Source organism: Pygocentrus nattereri, chromosome 9 (assembly GCF_015220715.1).
Source record: "Pygocentrus nattereri isolate fPygNat1 chromosome 9, fPygNat1.pri, whole genome shotgun sequence".
Taxonomy (NCBI): Eukaryota; Metazoa; Chordata; class Actinopteri; order Characiformes; family Serrasalmidae; genus Pygocentrus; species Pygocentrus nattereri.
Window position 1 is genome coordinate 15,931,933 of NC_051219.1, and position 18,666 is coordinate 15,950,598.

Genomic DNA, 18,666 nt, shown 5'->3' on the forward strand with positions numbered 1-18,666 from the left:
TAACACAAGCAAAACAAGCTAGCAAAGTGATGTGTTTACCTCACAGGAGTTTTTAATATTTGTTTATTCCACGTGTAATCTCCACATGCTTTGAGTCTTAGGTGCACCATTTCTGCCATGCTAACTTACATTACATTAATGGGCTAGTGACGGGCTTGTTGACTGTATTGACAAGTACCAATATGCCCCTGGATAAGTCAACAATCCCACCTGCTCTTAACCCAGTATTTGTCATGGCTGTCCTTAGATGTCCTTGTTATGAGATCACATTTGGCCCTGCAAGGCTAGCATTGGTGTTCCAGTCGAGATAACGGATCGGTTTTGTCCCAGCAACTTTTTGATAAATGTTGTCGTCTCCAAAACAGCTCAAATGGCTTTATAGACATCCAAGCTGTATGTTAAACTTAGATGTTCACTTAAAGTTTCAGCTCCTGGCTGGAGATGCTACTTTAGCTTTTCCAAAATAGAATCTTTTTCCCCAGTGCGAGGCGACATATACCTGGAAAAACATGGATATGTGTATCTAGTGTTTGGTGAGAAACAATAAATAATTTTGCATGTAATTTTCTCAGTGGAAGAGGAAGAAAATCATGGAAATGTCCAATCATAGATAGCAATAAAATCACTGTTGAGCACTTGTAAATATGTAAATTACTCCAGGACTCCAGTCTGTCTGTTTTTTATGGGAAAAATTCCATTCCATTCCATTGTTGACCACTGTTAAGCAGCTAAATTCCTTAAATTACAAAAGGGACTAACGTCATTGCCACTGTGTTATGGTTTCTTGTATTACCAGCTACTGATAGCCCTGCTCCCACAACCACTCCTGTGGTCACAGTGGAAGTCAAACCGCCACCAGGCCCTGTGCCCTGTCGTGCTGACCAGGCCATGTGCCAGAGTGGAGAGTGCATATCCCGGGAGTACCTGTGTGACGGAGAGAGAGACTGCAGAGATGGCAGCGATGAACTGAAGTGTGGTAAGAGCCCAGTGGAGCATAGTCAACATGTATCCTCACAGTGAATGAGGGTACAGTTCGTATAGCAGCTCAGATACTGTGAGTATTTATCTTATTCCTCAGGAACTCCTTCCCCCTGTGAGCCCAACGAGTTTAAGTGCCAGAACGGCCGCTGCGCCTTGAAACTCTGGCGCTGCGATGGAGACAACGACTGCCAAGACAACTCTGATGAAATAGATTGCCGTGAGTTAGGCTGCCTTTTCTCTTTTTTGCTGGACCGCTCGGTGAGCCGGCTCTCTGTGTCTGTTCATTTTTGTCTCTGTGATGTCCTTCTACAGCTTTGACCAGTAAGATTTGGCAATCTTGGTTGTTGTACACAGATGAGCGAAACATTTTGACCACTCACAAATGACGCAAATAGCGTCGAAATGCCTCTGAATGACGTAGCATGTCAAAGTCCGGGATATGTTTGAAGCGAATGGTCAGTTCTTGTAGTCGACATGCTAGATACAGGAGAAATGGATAGGTGTGAAGACCTGAGCAACTTTGTGAAGGGCCAAATCCTTATGGCCAGATGACTGGGTTGGAGCACCTCTGAAATGGCAAGGCTTGTGGGGTGCTTGCGGTCAGCGGTGATGAGTACCTACTGATAATTGTCAATGGAAGAATAAACCACGAACTGGCAACAGGGTGTTGGGAGCCCAAGGTTCATCACTGAGCATGGGCAACAAAGTCTGTACTGTCTAGTCTGAACCAACAGCAGAAAAACAAAAATATTGTGAGGCTGGTTTAATATAACTCACAGTGCATCTCAACCAGCTTAGGGGTCTGTGGCTATCCGAGTGCTTGTGCTAACCCCTGTCCATCATTGAAAGCGCCTACAATGGGCACGCAAGCATTCAGACTGAACCATGAAGCAATGGAAGAAAGTCTCTTGGTCTGTGAGTCCCATTGTCTTATACATCTCATGGACGGCTGAGGACATATGCGCCACTAATCTGGAAAAGTGATGGAACCTGGTCTTGGTGCCAGATATTGCAAGACACCTTCCGAAGTCTTGTAGAGTCCTTGCTTCAGTGGGTCAGAAGAGGACCAACAGCATATTGAGCGTATTGGTTGTAATGTCTTGGCTGATCTGTGTATTTGTCATGTAGTGAAGCTTCTTTATCTGTTCGTAGCTGCTAAAAGGCCCGGAGACACGTGTGCTCCAGAGCAGTTTGTGTGTCTGAGTGACCGCGCCTGCATTCCTGCGAGCTACCAGTGTGACGAAGAGCCCGACTGTGCTGACCGTTCGGATGAGTACGGCTGTGGTAAGTCACTGGCCTTAAGTCATCGCTTACCGGTGGATGCTGTAGTCATTGTTGACTACAGATGCCTCTTTTTCTTAGTCTGTCTATTTTTTTCTTATCCATTCTATGGTTATTAAATACAATCTCCTCATATAAACAGTCCATATTTTAATCTTTTTGTTCTACATCTACAAACATCTCCCTTATTGAAGTTCCCCTTCTCTGTTATGCCAGCTTATTTAGCTTGTATCTGCTGGCTGTTTCTAGTGCTGCTTGGCTGATCTCACTGAATGACCAAATATATCTCTGTCACACATTACCAGTTTGGGATCAGCCTTTCAGTTTGCGTGTGTGTGTGTGGGTGTGTGTGGGAGGGAGAGTGAGAGAGTGTCTATTTGTGGTTGTGAATGTGTCGGACAGCTGCACATGGGAGGAAAAAGAATTGATTGTTGTTTTCTTCTCATTATCTTTAAGCCCCTCCCACTGTGACCAGCCCCCCAGAAGAGTCCGTTTCAGCAGTGCGGGGCCAGACGGTGACCTTCAGTTGTACAGCTGTTGGCGTGCCCACCCCCATCATTACTTGGAGGCTTAATTGGGGACACATTCCAGTCAGTAGCAGGTATGCTGGTAGATGACCTTGCCCTGTCTGACCCACATGGAGGACAGAAGGATTTTCTAGTTCTGTTTGACTTTATTGTGATATTCAGTACCACTCTACCATTCAGACATGGCTGATTGAATGATCTAATGCAGGGATGCGCAACCTGAACTGAACATAGAGACAATATAATATATTATGTAGGTAGGTTTTAAAATGTTATATTTTTATATGACACTAGACTGTATATTATTACTATACATCAAAAATAACTAATGAAGTAAGTGGAATGCATTTTCGTTATCTGTATATTTACATGAGTGGAAATGCCTCTAGTGAGTGCTGACTAACAACAAAATAAAAGATGGAGGGTCAAGAAAGATCCCCAAACCAGCAGCCTTCATGCACTCCAGGCCAACCTTTTCCACTCTTATTGTAACAGAGAAAACAGAAAACAAGAAAGGAAACAGGAAACAAGAAAGGTATCAGATCTCATTTGGTCACACATTTTAGTGAAAAGTGTAAATGGAAACCGGCCAAAGTTTGTCCAGATATGATTTGGGCACGTGTGTTATTGTAAGCTGTAAACAGGCTATTTGTGGCAGGCCAAATCAGGCGCCCTCATGGGCCGACTTTGCATGTAAGCCCTGCATTCGGCAGCCTTAATATAAAGGCTTATGCTTAAATAATTTAAACGTGGAAGATTTGTTCCTAAAACACATATTTCATGTTTAAAAAAAATATGTATTTTAAAAGCGTCACCAAATGTAGTTTTCATTCTGAGCTTGAGAGAAATGGAGTTATATTTGGGAGATGTTGATCCACAATTGTTAGATTGTAATGCACATACTGTTTATTTAGTGACATAAAACAAACAAAAAATTTAGCTTGTGCAGAAGTTAATGCTTTTTTATATACTATTTTTCAGCAAATAAACAAAAATTGTGTCCCAAACTTAAAAATGCAAAACTATTACTACTTCTGTTTCTACTTCTACTACTAGTACTAATAAGAATAATAAGTCTGAGATTTTGCTTGTGCGCTTATTTGCATTAGAACTTTTAAAGCCTTCTTGTTCTTTTGAGCAAAAAGTGAATGAACTTTGCACGTAAATTTGAGTAAAAAAAAATGCCATGTGGGTCTAAATGAAACCTCGTTCAGCATTTGGACTGGTGTAACTGAGCTGTCTGTACAATTAGAACCAGACAGTGAAGATTTTTTTGGCAGGAGTGCTCTGGAGTTGTCCCATCACTTCATTCCACAAAAGGAAACGCTCTTGGGCTGCTGCTTTGGGCTGATTATTTATTAACAGCCCTGCTTGATTTGTTCTTTACAATGTCCTCACCTTGTTTATAATAACTCAAAGCCTTCAGAATTTCTGACACACTCCTAACCTCCACTTGCAGCTCTTTATTTTCCACATTCCATGTCTGTGTTGCATGATTGAAATTCCTTTAGTGTTTCCTCTCTTCTCCAATCCAATTAACTACTTCAATGCTTTAATCAATTTAAAAACAATGAGAAATGCCAGTTTTGTCCTGGAAAAAATATGCTTGGAGAAACTGAGCCAGGCAAGCAGATCTGAAACAGTGCCTCTCTCTTGTAGGATCTCGATGACCAGCGAGAATGGCCAAGGGACGTTGACCATTCGGGACGTGAAGGAGGGGGATCAGGGGGCATACACCTGTGAAGCAATCAACGCTAAAGGCCTGGTGTTTGCTATTCCAGATGGAGTCTTGACCCTTTCTCGTGTTCCAAGTAGGCTACCACGACCCAGCTCTTGCACTAGCAACTGCACTCACTAAAATACAGAATCCACACACTTGACAGAATTTCCGTGCTTGCTTTAGTGAGTTATGACTGAGAATTAGCATGCTTTTATTACTGCTGGTAAGAAGTATGATTTCTAAGTATTAAAGTGAGCAGGGGTAAGATTGAGGATTCAGGATTGGTGGAAGAAACCTCATTAACCTTCTATATGCACAGGTTAAAGAGCGAAGTAGGACTTGAGCTCTTTATGAAGGAGATGAAAGTTGTGACAACATGAAAGACTGTTAACTTTACCATTTGTGGAGAAGATGTGGAAGAGGTTGACAGCTTTTGCCTATGAAATGCAATATAGATCAACACTTGGCAGAGCACAGATGAAGGAGCTTGAGAAGATCTTCAAAGACAGTGATTTGCCTCCACAAACAAAAATTAGAAACGTTGAGGCTGTTGTCTTCTCTCTGGTTCTTTATGTATGTAAACACTGGACAGTGTACAAAAGAGACAGGAATAATGTTGATGCCTTTGAACTTTAGAGCTGGCAAAGACTTTTGAGAGTATCTTGGACGGCAACAAAGACAAAGAAATAGATCCTCAACCAAATCAAGCCTCCCCTCTCACTCGAAGCTCGAATAACCAATGCTATTTTGGACATATCTTCTCAGAAGAACCAATTCATTGGAAAAACCTATTATTATGCCTGTAACAGTTGAAGGTAAAAGAGGAAGAGGATGACTAGCTTCAAGATAGATGGATACCCAAACAGAAGACTGGATGAAACGCTGTCCATATGGTGGCCAGGAGTCGCAGTTGACCTGACAACATAAAAATAATCTAGTTATTTGTTAGAATGTCCTTCGGTTTTGTGCTGTAGGTACAACAAGCAGAATCTTCTGGTTGACCGATAGCTGACCAAGCTTTGTGTTTTGTCCTGTGGTGTGACTGTGTCTGTGCTTTGTTGCTAGGTAACTGTCCTGAGGGACACTTTAACATCGGAGGCAACTGTCTGCCCTGCTTCTGCTTCGGCATCACCAAAAACTGCCAGAGCACCGGCCGTTACCGTAACCAGATATCACTGCGCTTCAGAGAGGAGGACGACTTTAAAGGTACCACCCAGCTACTGAAGTTACTGCAGAGTTGTATGACTTACAGTATTAGGCCTAAAACAATTAATTAGCTCTGTAATCTGTTAATGTATTGACCAAAATTCAATTAATCCACTAGTTTAACCATTATGCCTTCTTTAGTTTGTGTTTTGCGGTTATTCGCCCCCTATAGTTCCTATAGAGTAATCCAGTCTGTCATATTTCACCGACCTGCCAGTTCATTCAGTACACCTCCTTGCATCTACCCTCATTGACTATTTTAACTGGTCCAGTTACCATATAAGTGCAATTACAGAATGTAGTCCATCTGTTTCTCTGCATACTTTGTTAGTCCTTTTTCACCCTATTCTTCACCAGTCAGGACCCTCACAGGACCACCAGAGAGCAGGTATTGGGTGGTGTTCATAGACCACCAACTTTAAATATCCAGCCAACAGTGTCTGTCCTGTGGACAGCATCCTGTGACCACTAATAAGGGACTAGAAGATGACTGTGCAGCAACAGATGAGTTACTGTCTCTGACTTTACATCTACAAGGTGGACCCATAAGGTAGTTGTGTCTAATAGAGTGGACAATGGGTGGACACCTCTAGGAACACTGCTGTGTCTGATCCACACATACTAGCACAACATGCTAACACACCACCACCACCACGGTGTCACTGCAATGCTGAGAATGATATACTATCCGAATAATACCTGCTCTGTGGGGGACCTGACCATTGAAGAACAGGATAAAAGGGGACTAACAAATTGTGGAGCTAGAAAGTGCTCCTATATGCTAAGTTGATCAAATTGGCAAAAAGTGTAAATACAAGGTAAGCGTACTTAATGAAATGGCTGGTCAGTGTATATGAACATTATGTTGGGTGTAAAAAATAAATAAATAAATAAAAACGACCTCCTCCACTCAAAAAACTGTTTCTAAATGGGCTAAATGATTGTCTTGGATGGTGTATTATAATTATTAAGAAGTTTCTTGGGCATAACAATCATCTGTCTCCTCTCTCTTCCAGGAGTGAATGTTTCTTTCCCAACACGACCAGGCACTCCCCCTCCGCTCACTTCCACTCAGCTGTTTATTAACCCGGAGGAGGAGGAGTTTCAGCTGGTTGACCTGTCCCGACGCTTCCTGGACCTGGACTCTTACTGGACTCTGCCACGGCAGTTTCTGGGCAGCAAGGTGTTTTTTCCAGCCCATCTGTACATGTAGAAAGTTGATGGAATTACAGATGTGAATATGACCTAATATCATCTACCTATGAGACATTTTATAAGGTCGTATTAATAAATAAATGATTGCTGACAAAACCTTTAAATCAAAGTTGTAACTTTAGTACCAAGCTGAAACCTGTAACAGGAAAGAAATATTGAAATGTTTCTGTAGTTGTAATTAATAAAGCTTCTGTCAGTCTATCTGTCTAATTAGCAATTAGTAAATTTTAGCTGAATGTCAGCGGCTTTCAGGAAGTGAAAACTAAAAGAAATGAACAGCCACAAGAAGGTTTTTTTTTCCCCCTGTTCCTTATTTTCCTGTATTACGGCCAGGTGGACTCGTATGGTGGCTATCTGAGGTATAAGGTGAGCTACTCGCTGCAGAGGGACGGCTCTGAGCCGGTGGACAAGCCGGACGTCGTTCTGAGGGGAAACGGTCAGAGACTGATCTACCGCCGCAGCCCTACCACCTCATCCAACATTAAAAACGAGAGACAGATCAGGTTTACTGAGGTCAGTTACTTCTCGCAGACAGAAAGTGAGTTATTCATAAGTATGGATTTTACTAAATCCTTTCCAGATGTTGATCTTTGCAGGAAGATCACATCTAACTTCACAGAATGAATTACAGACACTTACAAATGCAGTAGCAAATATGATTTGACTTATTAAATAGCTATGCACAAAAAGTGTGTGTTTGTGTGTGTATATGTATGTAAGATAACACTTCGTTATACACAGTTTGTGCAATATTACTGAATAACAATCATTTATTGAAGTTATTGCAAATTTTTGAACAGTCATGTGTCTCAGCTTCCACCACAGTCCGATTACATTACTTTCATACGTTTCAGAAATATTATTTAAAATATTTACAACATAATAAATAGGGGCAAAACATACTTTATAGACAACTCTAACATTGTAAAATCTATGCACTAAAACACCTCTGTCTGATTGATAGATTGTTGCAAAATATTCTGGTTTTTGGTCTCATGTTTGAACCCTGTCCCGTTGTAGGAGAACTGGCAGCACTCATCCGGGCAGCCGGTGTCCCGTGAAGACCTCCTGATGACCCTTGGCAACTTGGAGAGCATCGGCATCCGCACCGTCTATGACAACCGCATGGCCAGTGTGGGTCTGAGTGACATAGTCATGGATACCACCAGCATGGAGTTCAGCCTGCAGGGCCAGCCTAAAAATGTAGAGGAGTGCAGGTCAGATTAGTCCCTTTTTTAAACATTCAAGTTTTCTCGCTGTTACTTTTCCTTTAAGTAAGAAAAGGTTTTATGAACAGCTGTTCACTAATACTTTGCATCACAGCTTCACGTTCATCAAGTTTTCATTTGCCTTGGTGTGAAGAGCAGGCTTTGCCTACATAATGATTTGACTTCTTTTTTCTTTTTTTACACAAACTACTGTTAAAGTTGTTAAAGTTTAGCGAGAATTCCCCAGACCATGTAGCTCACCTGGAAAGCATCCTTAGCTAGCCTGGAAAAAGTCCTTAGCTACAAGGAGAGATCCCTCCACTGGGGGCACCGCAGCTGCAGTGTCACACTGCAGGCCAGCTAAAGAAGGCATAAACATCTTTAGCTGGAAAGGGCTAGAGTTACTCATGGGTCCTGACAGCCCCATGGTGCAGTGCAGCATCCACGAAGCAGCCAGTCCAGGTAGCCACGTAGCTACAATACAGCATCAAACAAGCAGCTAGCCAAAGCAACCTTGTAGCTTCGTTGCATCAGCACTCAAGCAGCTTGTCCGTGCAGCCTCATAACTACGGTGCATCTGGCTAAAGAGGCCTTTGCCAAATTTTTATAATGGATTGAGATGCTTGGTTCAATAGGGTTGAATATAGTGCTGACACTGCTGTATATCATACATCACTGCTGTTGTAAGGAAACCCTGTATATCTGAAAGAGTTACTTTATCTTTTACATTATTCTCTTATGAAGTTTTTATACCTTGAAAAAGTTGTGACAGCAAGAATATAGAATAAATGTGAATTGGTGTTTTTAGCTGTTAAAGCCTTTAAGGACACTGACTGAAGTTAATGCTGGTCTGTAATTTTTCTCATAGATGCCCACCAGGTTACTCTGGCTTGTCCTGTGAGACGTGCTCCTCCGGGTTTGAGCGGGTCCCTGGAGGCCGCTACCTTGGCACCTGTGCTGGCTGTAACTGCCATGGCCACGCCAATGCCTGCGATCCTGTCAGCGGACACTGCTTGGTAAGAGTTATCCCTGTCTCTGTTCAGTGGAAGACACAGCTCATTCGTATGTAACTGACGTTTCAGCACATCATTTCAGCTCAAGAGGCACTTCAGTAGTGTGCACACTCAAGTGGCTGATCTCTGTGTCTCTGTTTCTCACGGTCTCTCTCAGAGTTGTCAGCACAACACAGAAGGACCCCAGTGTGAGAAGTGCCGGCCCGGCTATTTCGGTGACCCTAGCCGGGGACGGTCTGATGACTGTAAGCCCTGCCCCTGTCCCTTCACAGAGACCTCTCGCAGGTAAGAGCTTATACTCTCATCCCATTCTCACGCACATTCCTGCATTAAGTATCAGGAGTATAGCTCTATGTAAAAGTTTAGGCCTCTCGCTGCAAATGCTACAATTATATTTATATGTATAATTATATTATTATATAAAGATAATCTGTGCACTGATGTTGTTTGAGAGATGTAAATAAGGTTGTTTACTTCTGTGTTTTCACTTGGATGCAGACTCGAGTCAGCAACTCTGACTTGAGTCAACAACTCTAACTCAATTCACATTTAAGAAGCAATTTGCCTGACTTGTGACTCTATTGTGAGTCGCTCGTAACTGAGCTGACTCGACCCTGCCTTTCACTTAATTAACTCACAGCTCGATGCTGACTCTCACTTAACTGACTTGTGACTCTACTCCGTCTCTCCTAATTGACTTGTGACTCGACAGTAGCTCTCTCTTAAATCACTTGTGACTCAATTCTGACTCACCTCAGCTGACTCAGGCCTCTGAATTAAGAGCTCATGACTTGACTCAAACGCTCTCTTAATTGACTCATGACGGGACCCTGACTTTCTCTTAAATAACTCGCAATTTGACTCTAACCCACCCTTTACTCAATTCTGATTTACCATTTACTCACTCACGACTCTACTTTGACCCACCCTTTTCTGCTCTGATTCGTCCGTATCTGACTCACGACTCTACTCTGACTCACCCTTTGCGTACTTGCGACTCTACTGATTCACCCCTTACCGACTCACAATTTTGACTCACCCTTTACTGACTTGTGACTTTCTTAACTGACTTCCATGTTGGTCTGGACTCTCCCCCATTTGTCATTGATCAGTTTCTGACCACAAGACTGCAGTTAACCAGATATTATTTGAGTGGTGGACCACTGTTAGGTCTTAGGGCAGCTGTGTCACTACTAATTTGAGAGATGTCCATCACCTAAAAGTCCATCACCTAAAAGTATCCAGCCAAGAGCAGCTCTGTGTTCAGAAACTGACCAACTGATGAAGGGGCTAATGCAACCTGTTCATGGCAACAGATGAACTACAGTCTCTAAATGTACAGCAAGGAGGAATTTAGTGTTTCATATAAAGTGAGTGTATTTTTCATAGTCATCGTTTGTAATAACAGTGTGGAGAACATGCTCAAAACCCATGTTTGTGCAGATTTTCAGATACTTGCTTCCTGGATGTGGATGGCCAGGCCACATGTGACGCCTGCAGATCAGGCTACACAGGCCGGCGCTGTGAGAGGTAAGGCTTTTGATCTGTTCTGACCCATTGACTTTCAGAGTTTTCAATTATATTACATAATTGCCTAGTTAAATACATTTTGCGATTTGCATCCTGGGTTGGCAGCGCATCTAACAATTTTCTGTTTTGATGTAAAAAAAAAAAAAAAAAAACAGACCAAAACATGACAAAAACATGATTTCTGATTCAACAGTAGCCGTTCATTAGCATGTTTAAGAGCAAAGTTAGAAATAATTAATATTAAACAACTACAGCATTCTTCCGTTATTGCTGTGCCTTCTAAAGTGAAACAGTCATTATTAGTCAGTTAATCCATGTTTTGTCTCAATCATAGGTGTGCACCTGGGTATGCGGGCAACCCGCTGCTGCCCAATGGCAAATGTGTTCCAGCCGGTGAGCCGCTCTCTTTGATCTGGTAAAACGGTGATTTACAGGCGACTAAGTGAAGATGATAGCAAGATTTATGTTGTACTAACATCTTCTCTGAGGTCGTAGAATCATGAGAGATCCCACACAAGGCCAGCCATTTGCTCCCACATATGATGCATTTAAAGCACTCCAGATGTGTGGCTTTTCTGAACCAAATGCTGTTTTTCACCTTTTTTTTTCTCAGAGAACCAGAAGTGCGACAACCGAGGAACAGTCAGTTCCAGCAGCAGGCTGTGCAACTGCAAGGTGGCTCTCAATAATTGAATTCTTCTCTGTGATATTGCTCTCTTGTGAACTGATTTTAGCATGTTCCACATATGCAACAATGTTTGAACACCCCAGGTCAAGGGCATGTTTTGTTGATTTCCTAGGTGAAACTAAGTTAACTTAACAAGTCCTTCTCTACAAACTTGAATTGCAAAAAACTTGCAAATTTTAGTGCAAAGTTTTTATCCGTTTGCTGACTTTATTATAATGAGGGGAAGCATAAATATATAAAGTGACCATCTTTGCACAGGCCTCATTTTATGTTTTCCAATGTGTTATATCCAGCAAAACGCAGTAAGCCCTACATCAAAATGGGCAGAAGTGTGTTCTTTGTAGAGGCTGTGTTCACTTATTTTTACTTAAAAAATCAACGAAATATAATTTTGACTAGTGGCCCAAAGTTTTACGGGTGACTGTATGTACCATTCCATGCTGACTCAATTTAAAATTCCTTTTGAATTAAGAGTCCTGTTTATTCCCAAATGTAAGCCTGCCTACAGTGCAACTGTACATAGTATATACTGTGCATCTATTTGTCTGTCAGGGCCTGAATTTAAATACTTGTGTATTCATTTGTCACATTAGTATTTCTCTGTTTAACATTCTGAATACTTTTTTTAAGCATTCAAGTTTGTAGCCTAATATAAATTTAATCAGCAGAGTCCGTTAGATAGAACGGACTGTTAATATGTGGAAAATGTTAGGAATGCATGAATTATAACAGGCTTGGTTAAATGCATCATCACACAAACTGCACTCCTTTCCACATAGCTGTTGAAGCTAAAAGAACAAAGATGTCTTAGAGCGAAATTACATGGGAGAGCTTTTAAAATGATCCTAACTTGATAAAAAGTGCTCAGTGCAAAATTTGTGATAAGAGGCTCTTATACCACTGAGGTACAATGTGTTTTTATGAATCATCTTAAAGGGCCGGTATCATGGAATACTAAATGTCTCTTGGTTTTTGAAGAAAAGGAGTTTGAAGCAGTGTGTGTAACATCGTCAAAGTTTGTCTGAACATGCTATTCCCTACCCAGACCCATGATAATGTAAAAAGGAATTATGACCGTCTTTGGCATAAAGCCACACACATGCCATAAGCTGACTTTAGTTGAAAATGAAAGTGTACGATATGGGCCATTTAATAGTGTTAATGTAGAGATCTTAAGCCAAGTATCGACACATCAACATCAGGCAAACTTGGCGTAAGTGAAGCTCTCACCACCCTGTGTCCAAACCATACTGTCTCTGACTCAGCTCTGTCAGGTAACCCCTTCAGGTGAATAGTGGCTCCTTTTCTTTTCTAATTAAACAGTGTTAAAGTTTTAGGCTTGACAGCAGATCAGCTTATTGTGATAAAATGGCTATCAAGTTTTTTACCATTATCTCCTTCACACATTGTTAGTGCAGCGCAAGAGCTGCTCTGAATCTAGAATACCAACAAAGTCATCATATCTCAGTAAAATATTATTTTAAACATAGTTTTGAATGTTAGACGTAGAGGTAGCATGTTATTAGACTGGAGTTAACATACGCAAGTGGGGAAAAATAGGTGGTGGGTCGGAATGGCTTGTGTCTAACACAAACAGTGTGATAACGTTGATTAAAATGGAATCCTATCTGGTACAACAGACAGATGACTAAAAACACTTAAAACGTCATTGCTTTTAAGAGTTATTACTCATTCAGAAATATCAGTGAGCATTCCAAATCACGTAAATTGCTTTTCGAACCAGCCCTGTTTTTCAACACAGAAAATAATTATATCTGTACTTGATGAATAAAGATTCTCATTCTGAGCTCTAATATCATTTTTAATTGTTTTTTTTTTTTTATTGCTGAATTTTTGCTGTGTAGGCTAACGTGGCTGGAGGTTTGTGTGATGAGTGTAAGCCAGGCTCCTTCCACCTGACCGCTGGCAATCCAGATGGCTGTCTGCAGTGCTTCTGCATGGGGGTCACCAAACGGTGTGCCAGCTCTACCTGGACCAGAGACCAGGTTAACCACCTTACACCTGCAGAGCTTCAGATCAGTGACATACTGTAGGGCAGGAATTCGTGGTTTATACAGCTTATTGGTACAATTTAAAGTAATAGTTTGTAGGAAAAAATAAAAATGATGCCATTTGGCTGTAGTTGATCAGCCAAGACATGTAGGCTAACGTAGCTAGTAAGTAAAGGAATGTATTACCACCATTTATCACTGACGTTTAGCAACCACACTGAGTTTTAAAGTAAATAGATAGACTTGTCTGGTTTCTGACACTGTGTGACAAAGTCATCAGTAAAAGTACACAAGCATGTTGCATAGATAAAAGCAGTTTTTGTCCATTTTTGCACAATGGAAATGCTACATTAGCCTTGTTGGTTCAGAACAAATACTTCAGACATCAAATAGATCTTGGTTTTGATGGATTACATTTAGGATGATTGGTTTAAAGTAAATTAAATTTTGTCAAAGTGTTGCTATGTAACGCAGCCTGAGTTCAGTTCAGTATTGTATCAATTTCTCAGAAATGGTACAGTGTGAAGGCCATTAGAATATGGCCAAAATCAAAGACTGAACCTAAGTCTTAGCCTTAGCAGTGCATAAATACATCTGTTTTGAACATGTCTACAGGTACGAGGTGGCGTCAATGGCCAGCTGTTTTCTCTTTCCAATGGAGCCAACACGCGCACCATCACTGAGGGCATTGGCCAGAAAGGAAGCACAGAAATTGTCTTCCGCTCCTTCAACAGCATCCCGAGCGACATCTACTACTGGGTCCTACCTGAGAGCTTCCGAGGAGACAAAGTGAGTCTGTTTGGATTCTGATAAGTAGCAGCTGTGAAGTAGGCCTGCATAGTATGGACGTAAAATGCAAAAATACAGTGTTTGATAAAGCTGTAGGATATTAAACAAAATTACAAAAGGTACCATTCTGTATTGTGCAGAAATAAAATATGTCAAATGCTGCTTAAAACAGAAGTGCAGGAGCATTTTGTGCAATGTAAGGCTGAGCAAGGACACACGTCCCTGATGCGAAGCACTGCTCTTGAAAATGAAAAGAATAAAAAGCTGTTGGACTGCTAATGGCGCCCCCTTATGGAGAATTTATAGCCTGCTAAACATGAGTGAGTTCCATGAGGCGTAAAGTAATGGCACATTTTAATGTATTATTGGTTTGGGATGTTCAAACTGTATTTGTGTAGGCTGTGTTGCAGAAATGTCACAGCCTTTGATGCACTGCACATAGCTAAGAGACTAGGGTTTGCTGAGTGAAACTAAAGAGATTTTACAGTGTTCTATCCATAGGTACTCAGCATGAAGTTCAGTTCATTCCACCAACCGAAAATGAGCATGTTTCAAAACAAAGTCGAAATAACTCCTTATTCTCTGTTAAATACTAGTACATACCTAACGAGTCACTGTTTGAAAGCCAATCAGATCAGGAAGCCTGTAAGCCTAACAGGAGTCATTACTGTACTGGTCATATGTTAATTACAGTGTGTGTATGTGTATGTGTATATATATATATATATATATATATATATATATATATATATATATATATATATAATTTTTTTGAATGCAGTTCTTAGAAGATGGGACACCCTCACTGGCGTTAGTCTTTTAGTAAATTCTGCTGAGCTGTTTTGAAAATGTGTTGCTGCTGTGTGCAGGTGACCGCATATGGAGGAGAGCTGCGCTACAAAGTGCGCTTTGAGCATCGTTCTCACTCTCTGGTGATCGACGGACAGCCGGACGTGATTCTTCAAGGCAACGGCATCTTCCTGGAGCACTCCTCACAGACCAAGCCACTCCCCCGAGTCCCTGCCACCATCACCGTGCCCTTCAGAGAGGTGTGTTAACATTACATGAGTACTGTCGTTCGTTTTTAGTGTGTGTGTAGACTTTTTGAAATGTATGAATATATAAAGGCCAACACTTGAACTTATTTCTCATAACTATGTAGTATATTCATTCATAGTAGTTACTAAATAATATTAAGGTGAACGACTGTATACAGCAGTTTATGGGATTTATTGTCTTAATGAGAACATGGTAGTAGTGCTGTTCTATTAGATGATATGATAAAACATATGAACATGATAAAAATATGCAGTTGATTAGTGTAAAGTTTTAGCATTGCTTGTCTTTGATAACTTTTAGCTAATTGCCTGTTTTTGTTTGTAATCTCAATCAGTCTGCATGGAGGAGGGCTGATGGACAGCCCTGCACCAGAGAGCACCTGCTGATGGCCCTGGCTGACGTCAATGTTTTCATGATCAGAGCCACTTATGCAGACAGTATGGCTGAGAGCAGGTACCTCTGTTGTGTCCTTTGCATAGTTATAAACTGTTTGGTTTTAGAGCTACAAGGCTAATGTAGCGAACAACCAGACGTCTGCTCCTAAAAGCTCCCTCACAGAAAGTTCTGAACAAAAAGGTTATGAATATTTTGAATGGGTTCAATTTTGAATGGGTTTTCGCCTAAAATGGCCTTATTTTTTAAATATATTTGGGGTTTAGAGGTACATATAGGATGTTATAAGGTGGATAATAATACTGATTTGCTCAGTTTTTAACATTATGATTATATATAAAACTCATAATATGTGCAGGTTCACTGGTGGTTTTGGATAGTAAATAAAATGGCTTTGTGTCTTAGACATTGTGACAGTTTTGCTCACCACCACTCTCTACAATGAACCATTTTGCATCATAATGTTCGGAATATCTTTGCTTACTGTGTAGAACCCTGTATTGGTGGGGAGTACGTTTCTATTACCAATATGCTGTTTTAGCTTTGCAGCTCTAGTGCAAAATTAAAGGAGCAAACTAGACGCCTTGGCTGGTAATCTGTAAGAAGAGTAAAATTAAATAAGATGTGGATTAGATTTTCTGCAGAATGATTAATTGATGCTTCTGTTGAGTCTGGATGGTCATTCCTGGTTCTGTGTTTATGTAGCGTTGCTGACATCCAGATGGACATTGCAGTGCCCCACTCCACAGGAAACGAAAGGGCCCTGGAAGTAGAGGAGTGCGCCTGCCCTCCAGGCTACAGAGGACCTTCTTGCCAGGTATGTTGCTCAGTCTAAATTTAAAATGTTTAAATATGCATTGGCCTGAGTCATTAAACCGGCCTCGTGCTGCGACACACCTGGCGAGACGAAGTCTCAGGCTTCAGTATAAATACGCAATTCATGTTTTCTTCTGTTTTGTCATTTGGGTGAAGGTTCCTAGCATCTCTAAGTGCTGAATCCTTTTGCTGTTCAAGTAAACAGAAGTTATCAGACTCTCTTCATATTGTGTGCCGTCATGTGAACTCTGTCTAATCCTTTGTTTGCAGGAGTGTGATGTTGGTTACACACGCACCGGATCTGGCCTTTACCTTGGCACCTGTGAGAAGTGTGAGTGCCACGGGCATGCCAGCAGCTGTGACTCAGAGACAGGAGCGTGCCTGGTGAGCAAACATTCGCTTAACACACACACACACACAGCTGTGCACTGTGGTCCTATTAAAACCTAGACTTGCAGGACCAGACATGATCTTGTAACAACAATGTCTGGGGATAGCTATAAGACATTTTGGGCTAAATCTGGGTGGGAATATACAATATGAGACTTATACCATACAGCTTAAAGTATGGGGACACATCTCAAATTTGAATTCAGGTATTTCAGCCACACCCCTTGTTAACAGATCTAACAGAATAAAATTAAACATATAGCCATGTAATCTCCATTGCCAGTAGAATGGGTTGTAGTGAAGAGCTCAAACATGGTGAAATAGAAGAATCTTGGAGCAACAACAGCTCAGCCATGAAGCCGTAGACCAGACAAACTCACAGGGCATGGCCAATGAGTGCTGAAGTGTGTTGCGCATAAAACTTCTGTTGCATCACTTACTACAGAGTTCCAAACTGCCGCTGAAAACATCAGCAGAAGAACTGAGCATCTGAATCTTTATGAAATGGATTTTTAATGGCCGAGCAGATGCACACAAACCTAAGATCATTATGTGCAACGGCAGATGTCAGCTGGGGTGGTGCAGAGCACTCAGCCGCTGGACTCTGGAGCGGTGGAAACGTGTATGATTGATGTGTTGTGCGAGAGAACGCTACCTACCATAATGCACAGTGCCAATAGCAAAGATTAGTAGAGGAAGGATAATGGTCTGGGGTTGTTTGTTGGGGTTTGGGCTAGACCCTTTAATTTTATTAAGGGTGATGTTAATGCTATAGCATATATTTCAACTTATTGGCAACAGTCTGGGAAAGGCCCTTTCATGTTCCGGCATGACTAAGCTCCTGTGCACAAAGCAAGGTCCATAAAGACATGGTTTGATGAGTTTGGTGTGGAGAAACTCCAGTGGCTGGTGCAGAGAGCCCTGACCTCAACACCACTGAACACCTTTGGGATGAACTTGAATGATGATTGTCATCCAGACCTTCTTATCAGTTTCTGACCTATCAAATGCTCTTTTGACCGAATGGGCAGAAATTCTCACACACACACTCAAATCTGTGGGAAAACCTTGCCAGAAGAGTGGAGGCTTTTATAGTCTCCACTCTGTATTAATTCCCAATATTTTAGGAAGTGATGTCCAGCAAGCACATATACACTCACCGGCCACTTTATTCGGTACACCTTGTAAAAGGCTGGACCCCCTTTTGCCCTCAGAACTGCCTTAATTTTTTGTGGCATACTTTCAACAAGGTGTTGGAAACGTTCCTCAGAGATTTTGGTTGGTTATTTGAGTTACTGTTGCCTTTCTGTCATCTGGAACCAGTCTGCCCATTCTCCTCTGACCTCTCACATCAACAAGGCATTTTTGTCCACACAACTGCCACTCACTGGATATTTTCTCTTTTTCGGACCGTTCTCTGTAGACCCTAGAGATGGTTGTGCGTGAAAATCCCAGTAGATCCCGTCTGGCACCAACAACCACGCCACGTTCAAAGTCACTTAAATCCCCTTTCTTCCCCATTCTTATGCTCGGTTTGCACTTGAGCAAGTTGTCTTCACCACCTCTACATGCCTAAATGCATGGAGTTGCGGCCATGTGATTGGCTGATTAGCCGTTTGTGTTAACAAGCAATTGAATAGGTGTACCTAATAAAGTGGCTGGTACGTGTAGGTGTGATGGTCAGGTGTCCACATACTTCTGGCACTATAGTGTATATATGAACATAGAGGGTGATGGTGCGCTTGTTACCATTGTGTGATGAACATCATGCCTATTGTTTAGCCCATGATGTAATGTCAGTTAGAATAACTGAAAAGTGCCCCCCAAAAAACTTGAGT

General features: G+C 41.5%; 1 protein-coding gene across 1 annotated transcript in view; it reads left to right on the forward strand.

Annotated features, from left to right (window-relative positions):
• hspg2 (heparan sulfate proteoglycan 2) overlaps window positions 1–18,666 on the forward strand; it is a 186,473-nt gene that overhangs the window by 80,989 nt on the left and 86,818 nt on the right. Inside the window, exons 8-27 of the mRNA XM_037541607.1 lie at window positions 797–976; window positions 1,079–1,198; window positions 2,134–2,265; window positions 2,719–2,863; window positions 4,449–4,600; window positions 5,575–5,715; window positions 6,732–6,898; window positions 7,264–7,443; window positions 7,951–8,147; window positions 9,007–9,154; window positions 9,309–9,436; window positions 10,595–10,681; window positions 11,016–11,074; window positions 11,295–11,356; window positions 13,235–13,375; window positions 13,997–14,170; window positions 15,040–15,219; window positions 15,564–15,682; window positions 16,328–16,439; window positions 16,709–16,822. Coding sequence (XP_037397504.1) covers window positions 797–976; window positions 1,079–1,198; window positions 2,134–2,265; window positions 2,719–2,863; window positions 4,449–4,600; window positions 5,575–5,715; window positions 6,732–6,898; window positions 7,264–7,443; window positions 7,951–8,147; window positions 9,007–9,154; window positions 9,309–9,436; window positions 10,595–10,681; window positions 11,016–11,074; window positions 11,295–11,356; window positions 13,235–13,375; window positions 13,997–14,170; window positions 15,040–15,219; window positions 15,564–15,682; window positions 16,328–16,439; window positions 16,709–16,822 — 2,738 coding nt within the window. The remainder of the gene's footprint in view (window positions 1–796; window positions 977–1,078; window positions 1,199–2,133; window positions 2,266–2,718; window positions 2,864–4,448; window positions 4,601–5,574; window positions 5,716–6,731; window positions 6,899–7,263; window positions 7,444–7,950; window positions 8,148–9,006; window positions 9,155–9,308; window positions 9,437–10,594; window positions 10,682–11,015; window positions 11,075–11,294; window positions 11,357–13,234; window positions 13,376–13,996; window positions 14,171–15,039; window positions 15,220–15,563; window positions 15,683–16,327; window positions 16,440–16,708; window positions 16,823–18,666) is intronic.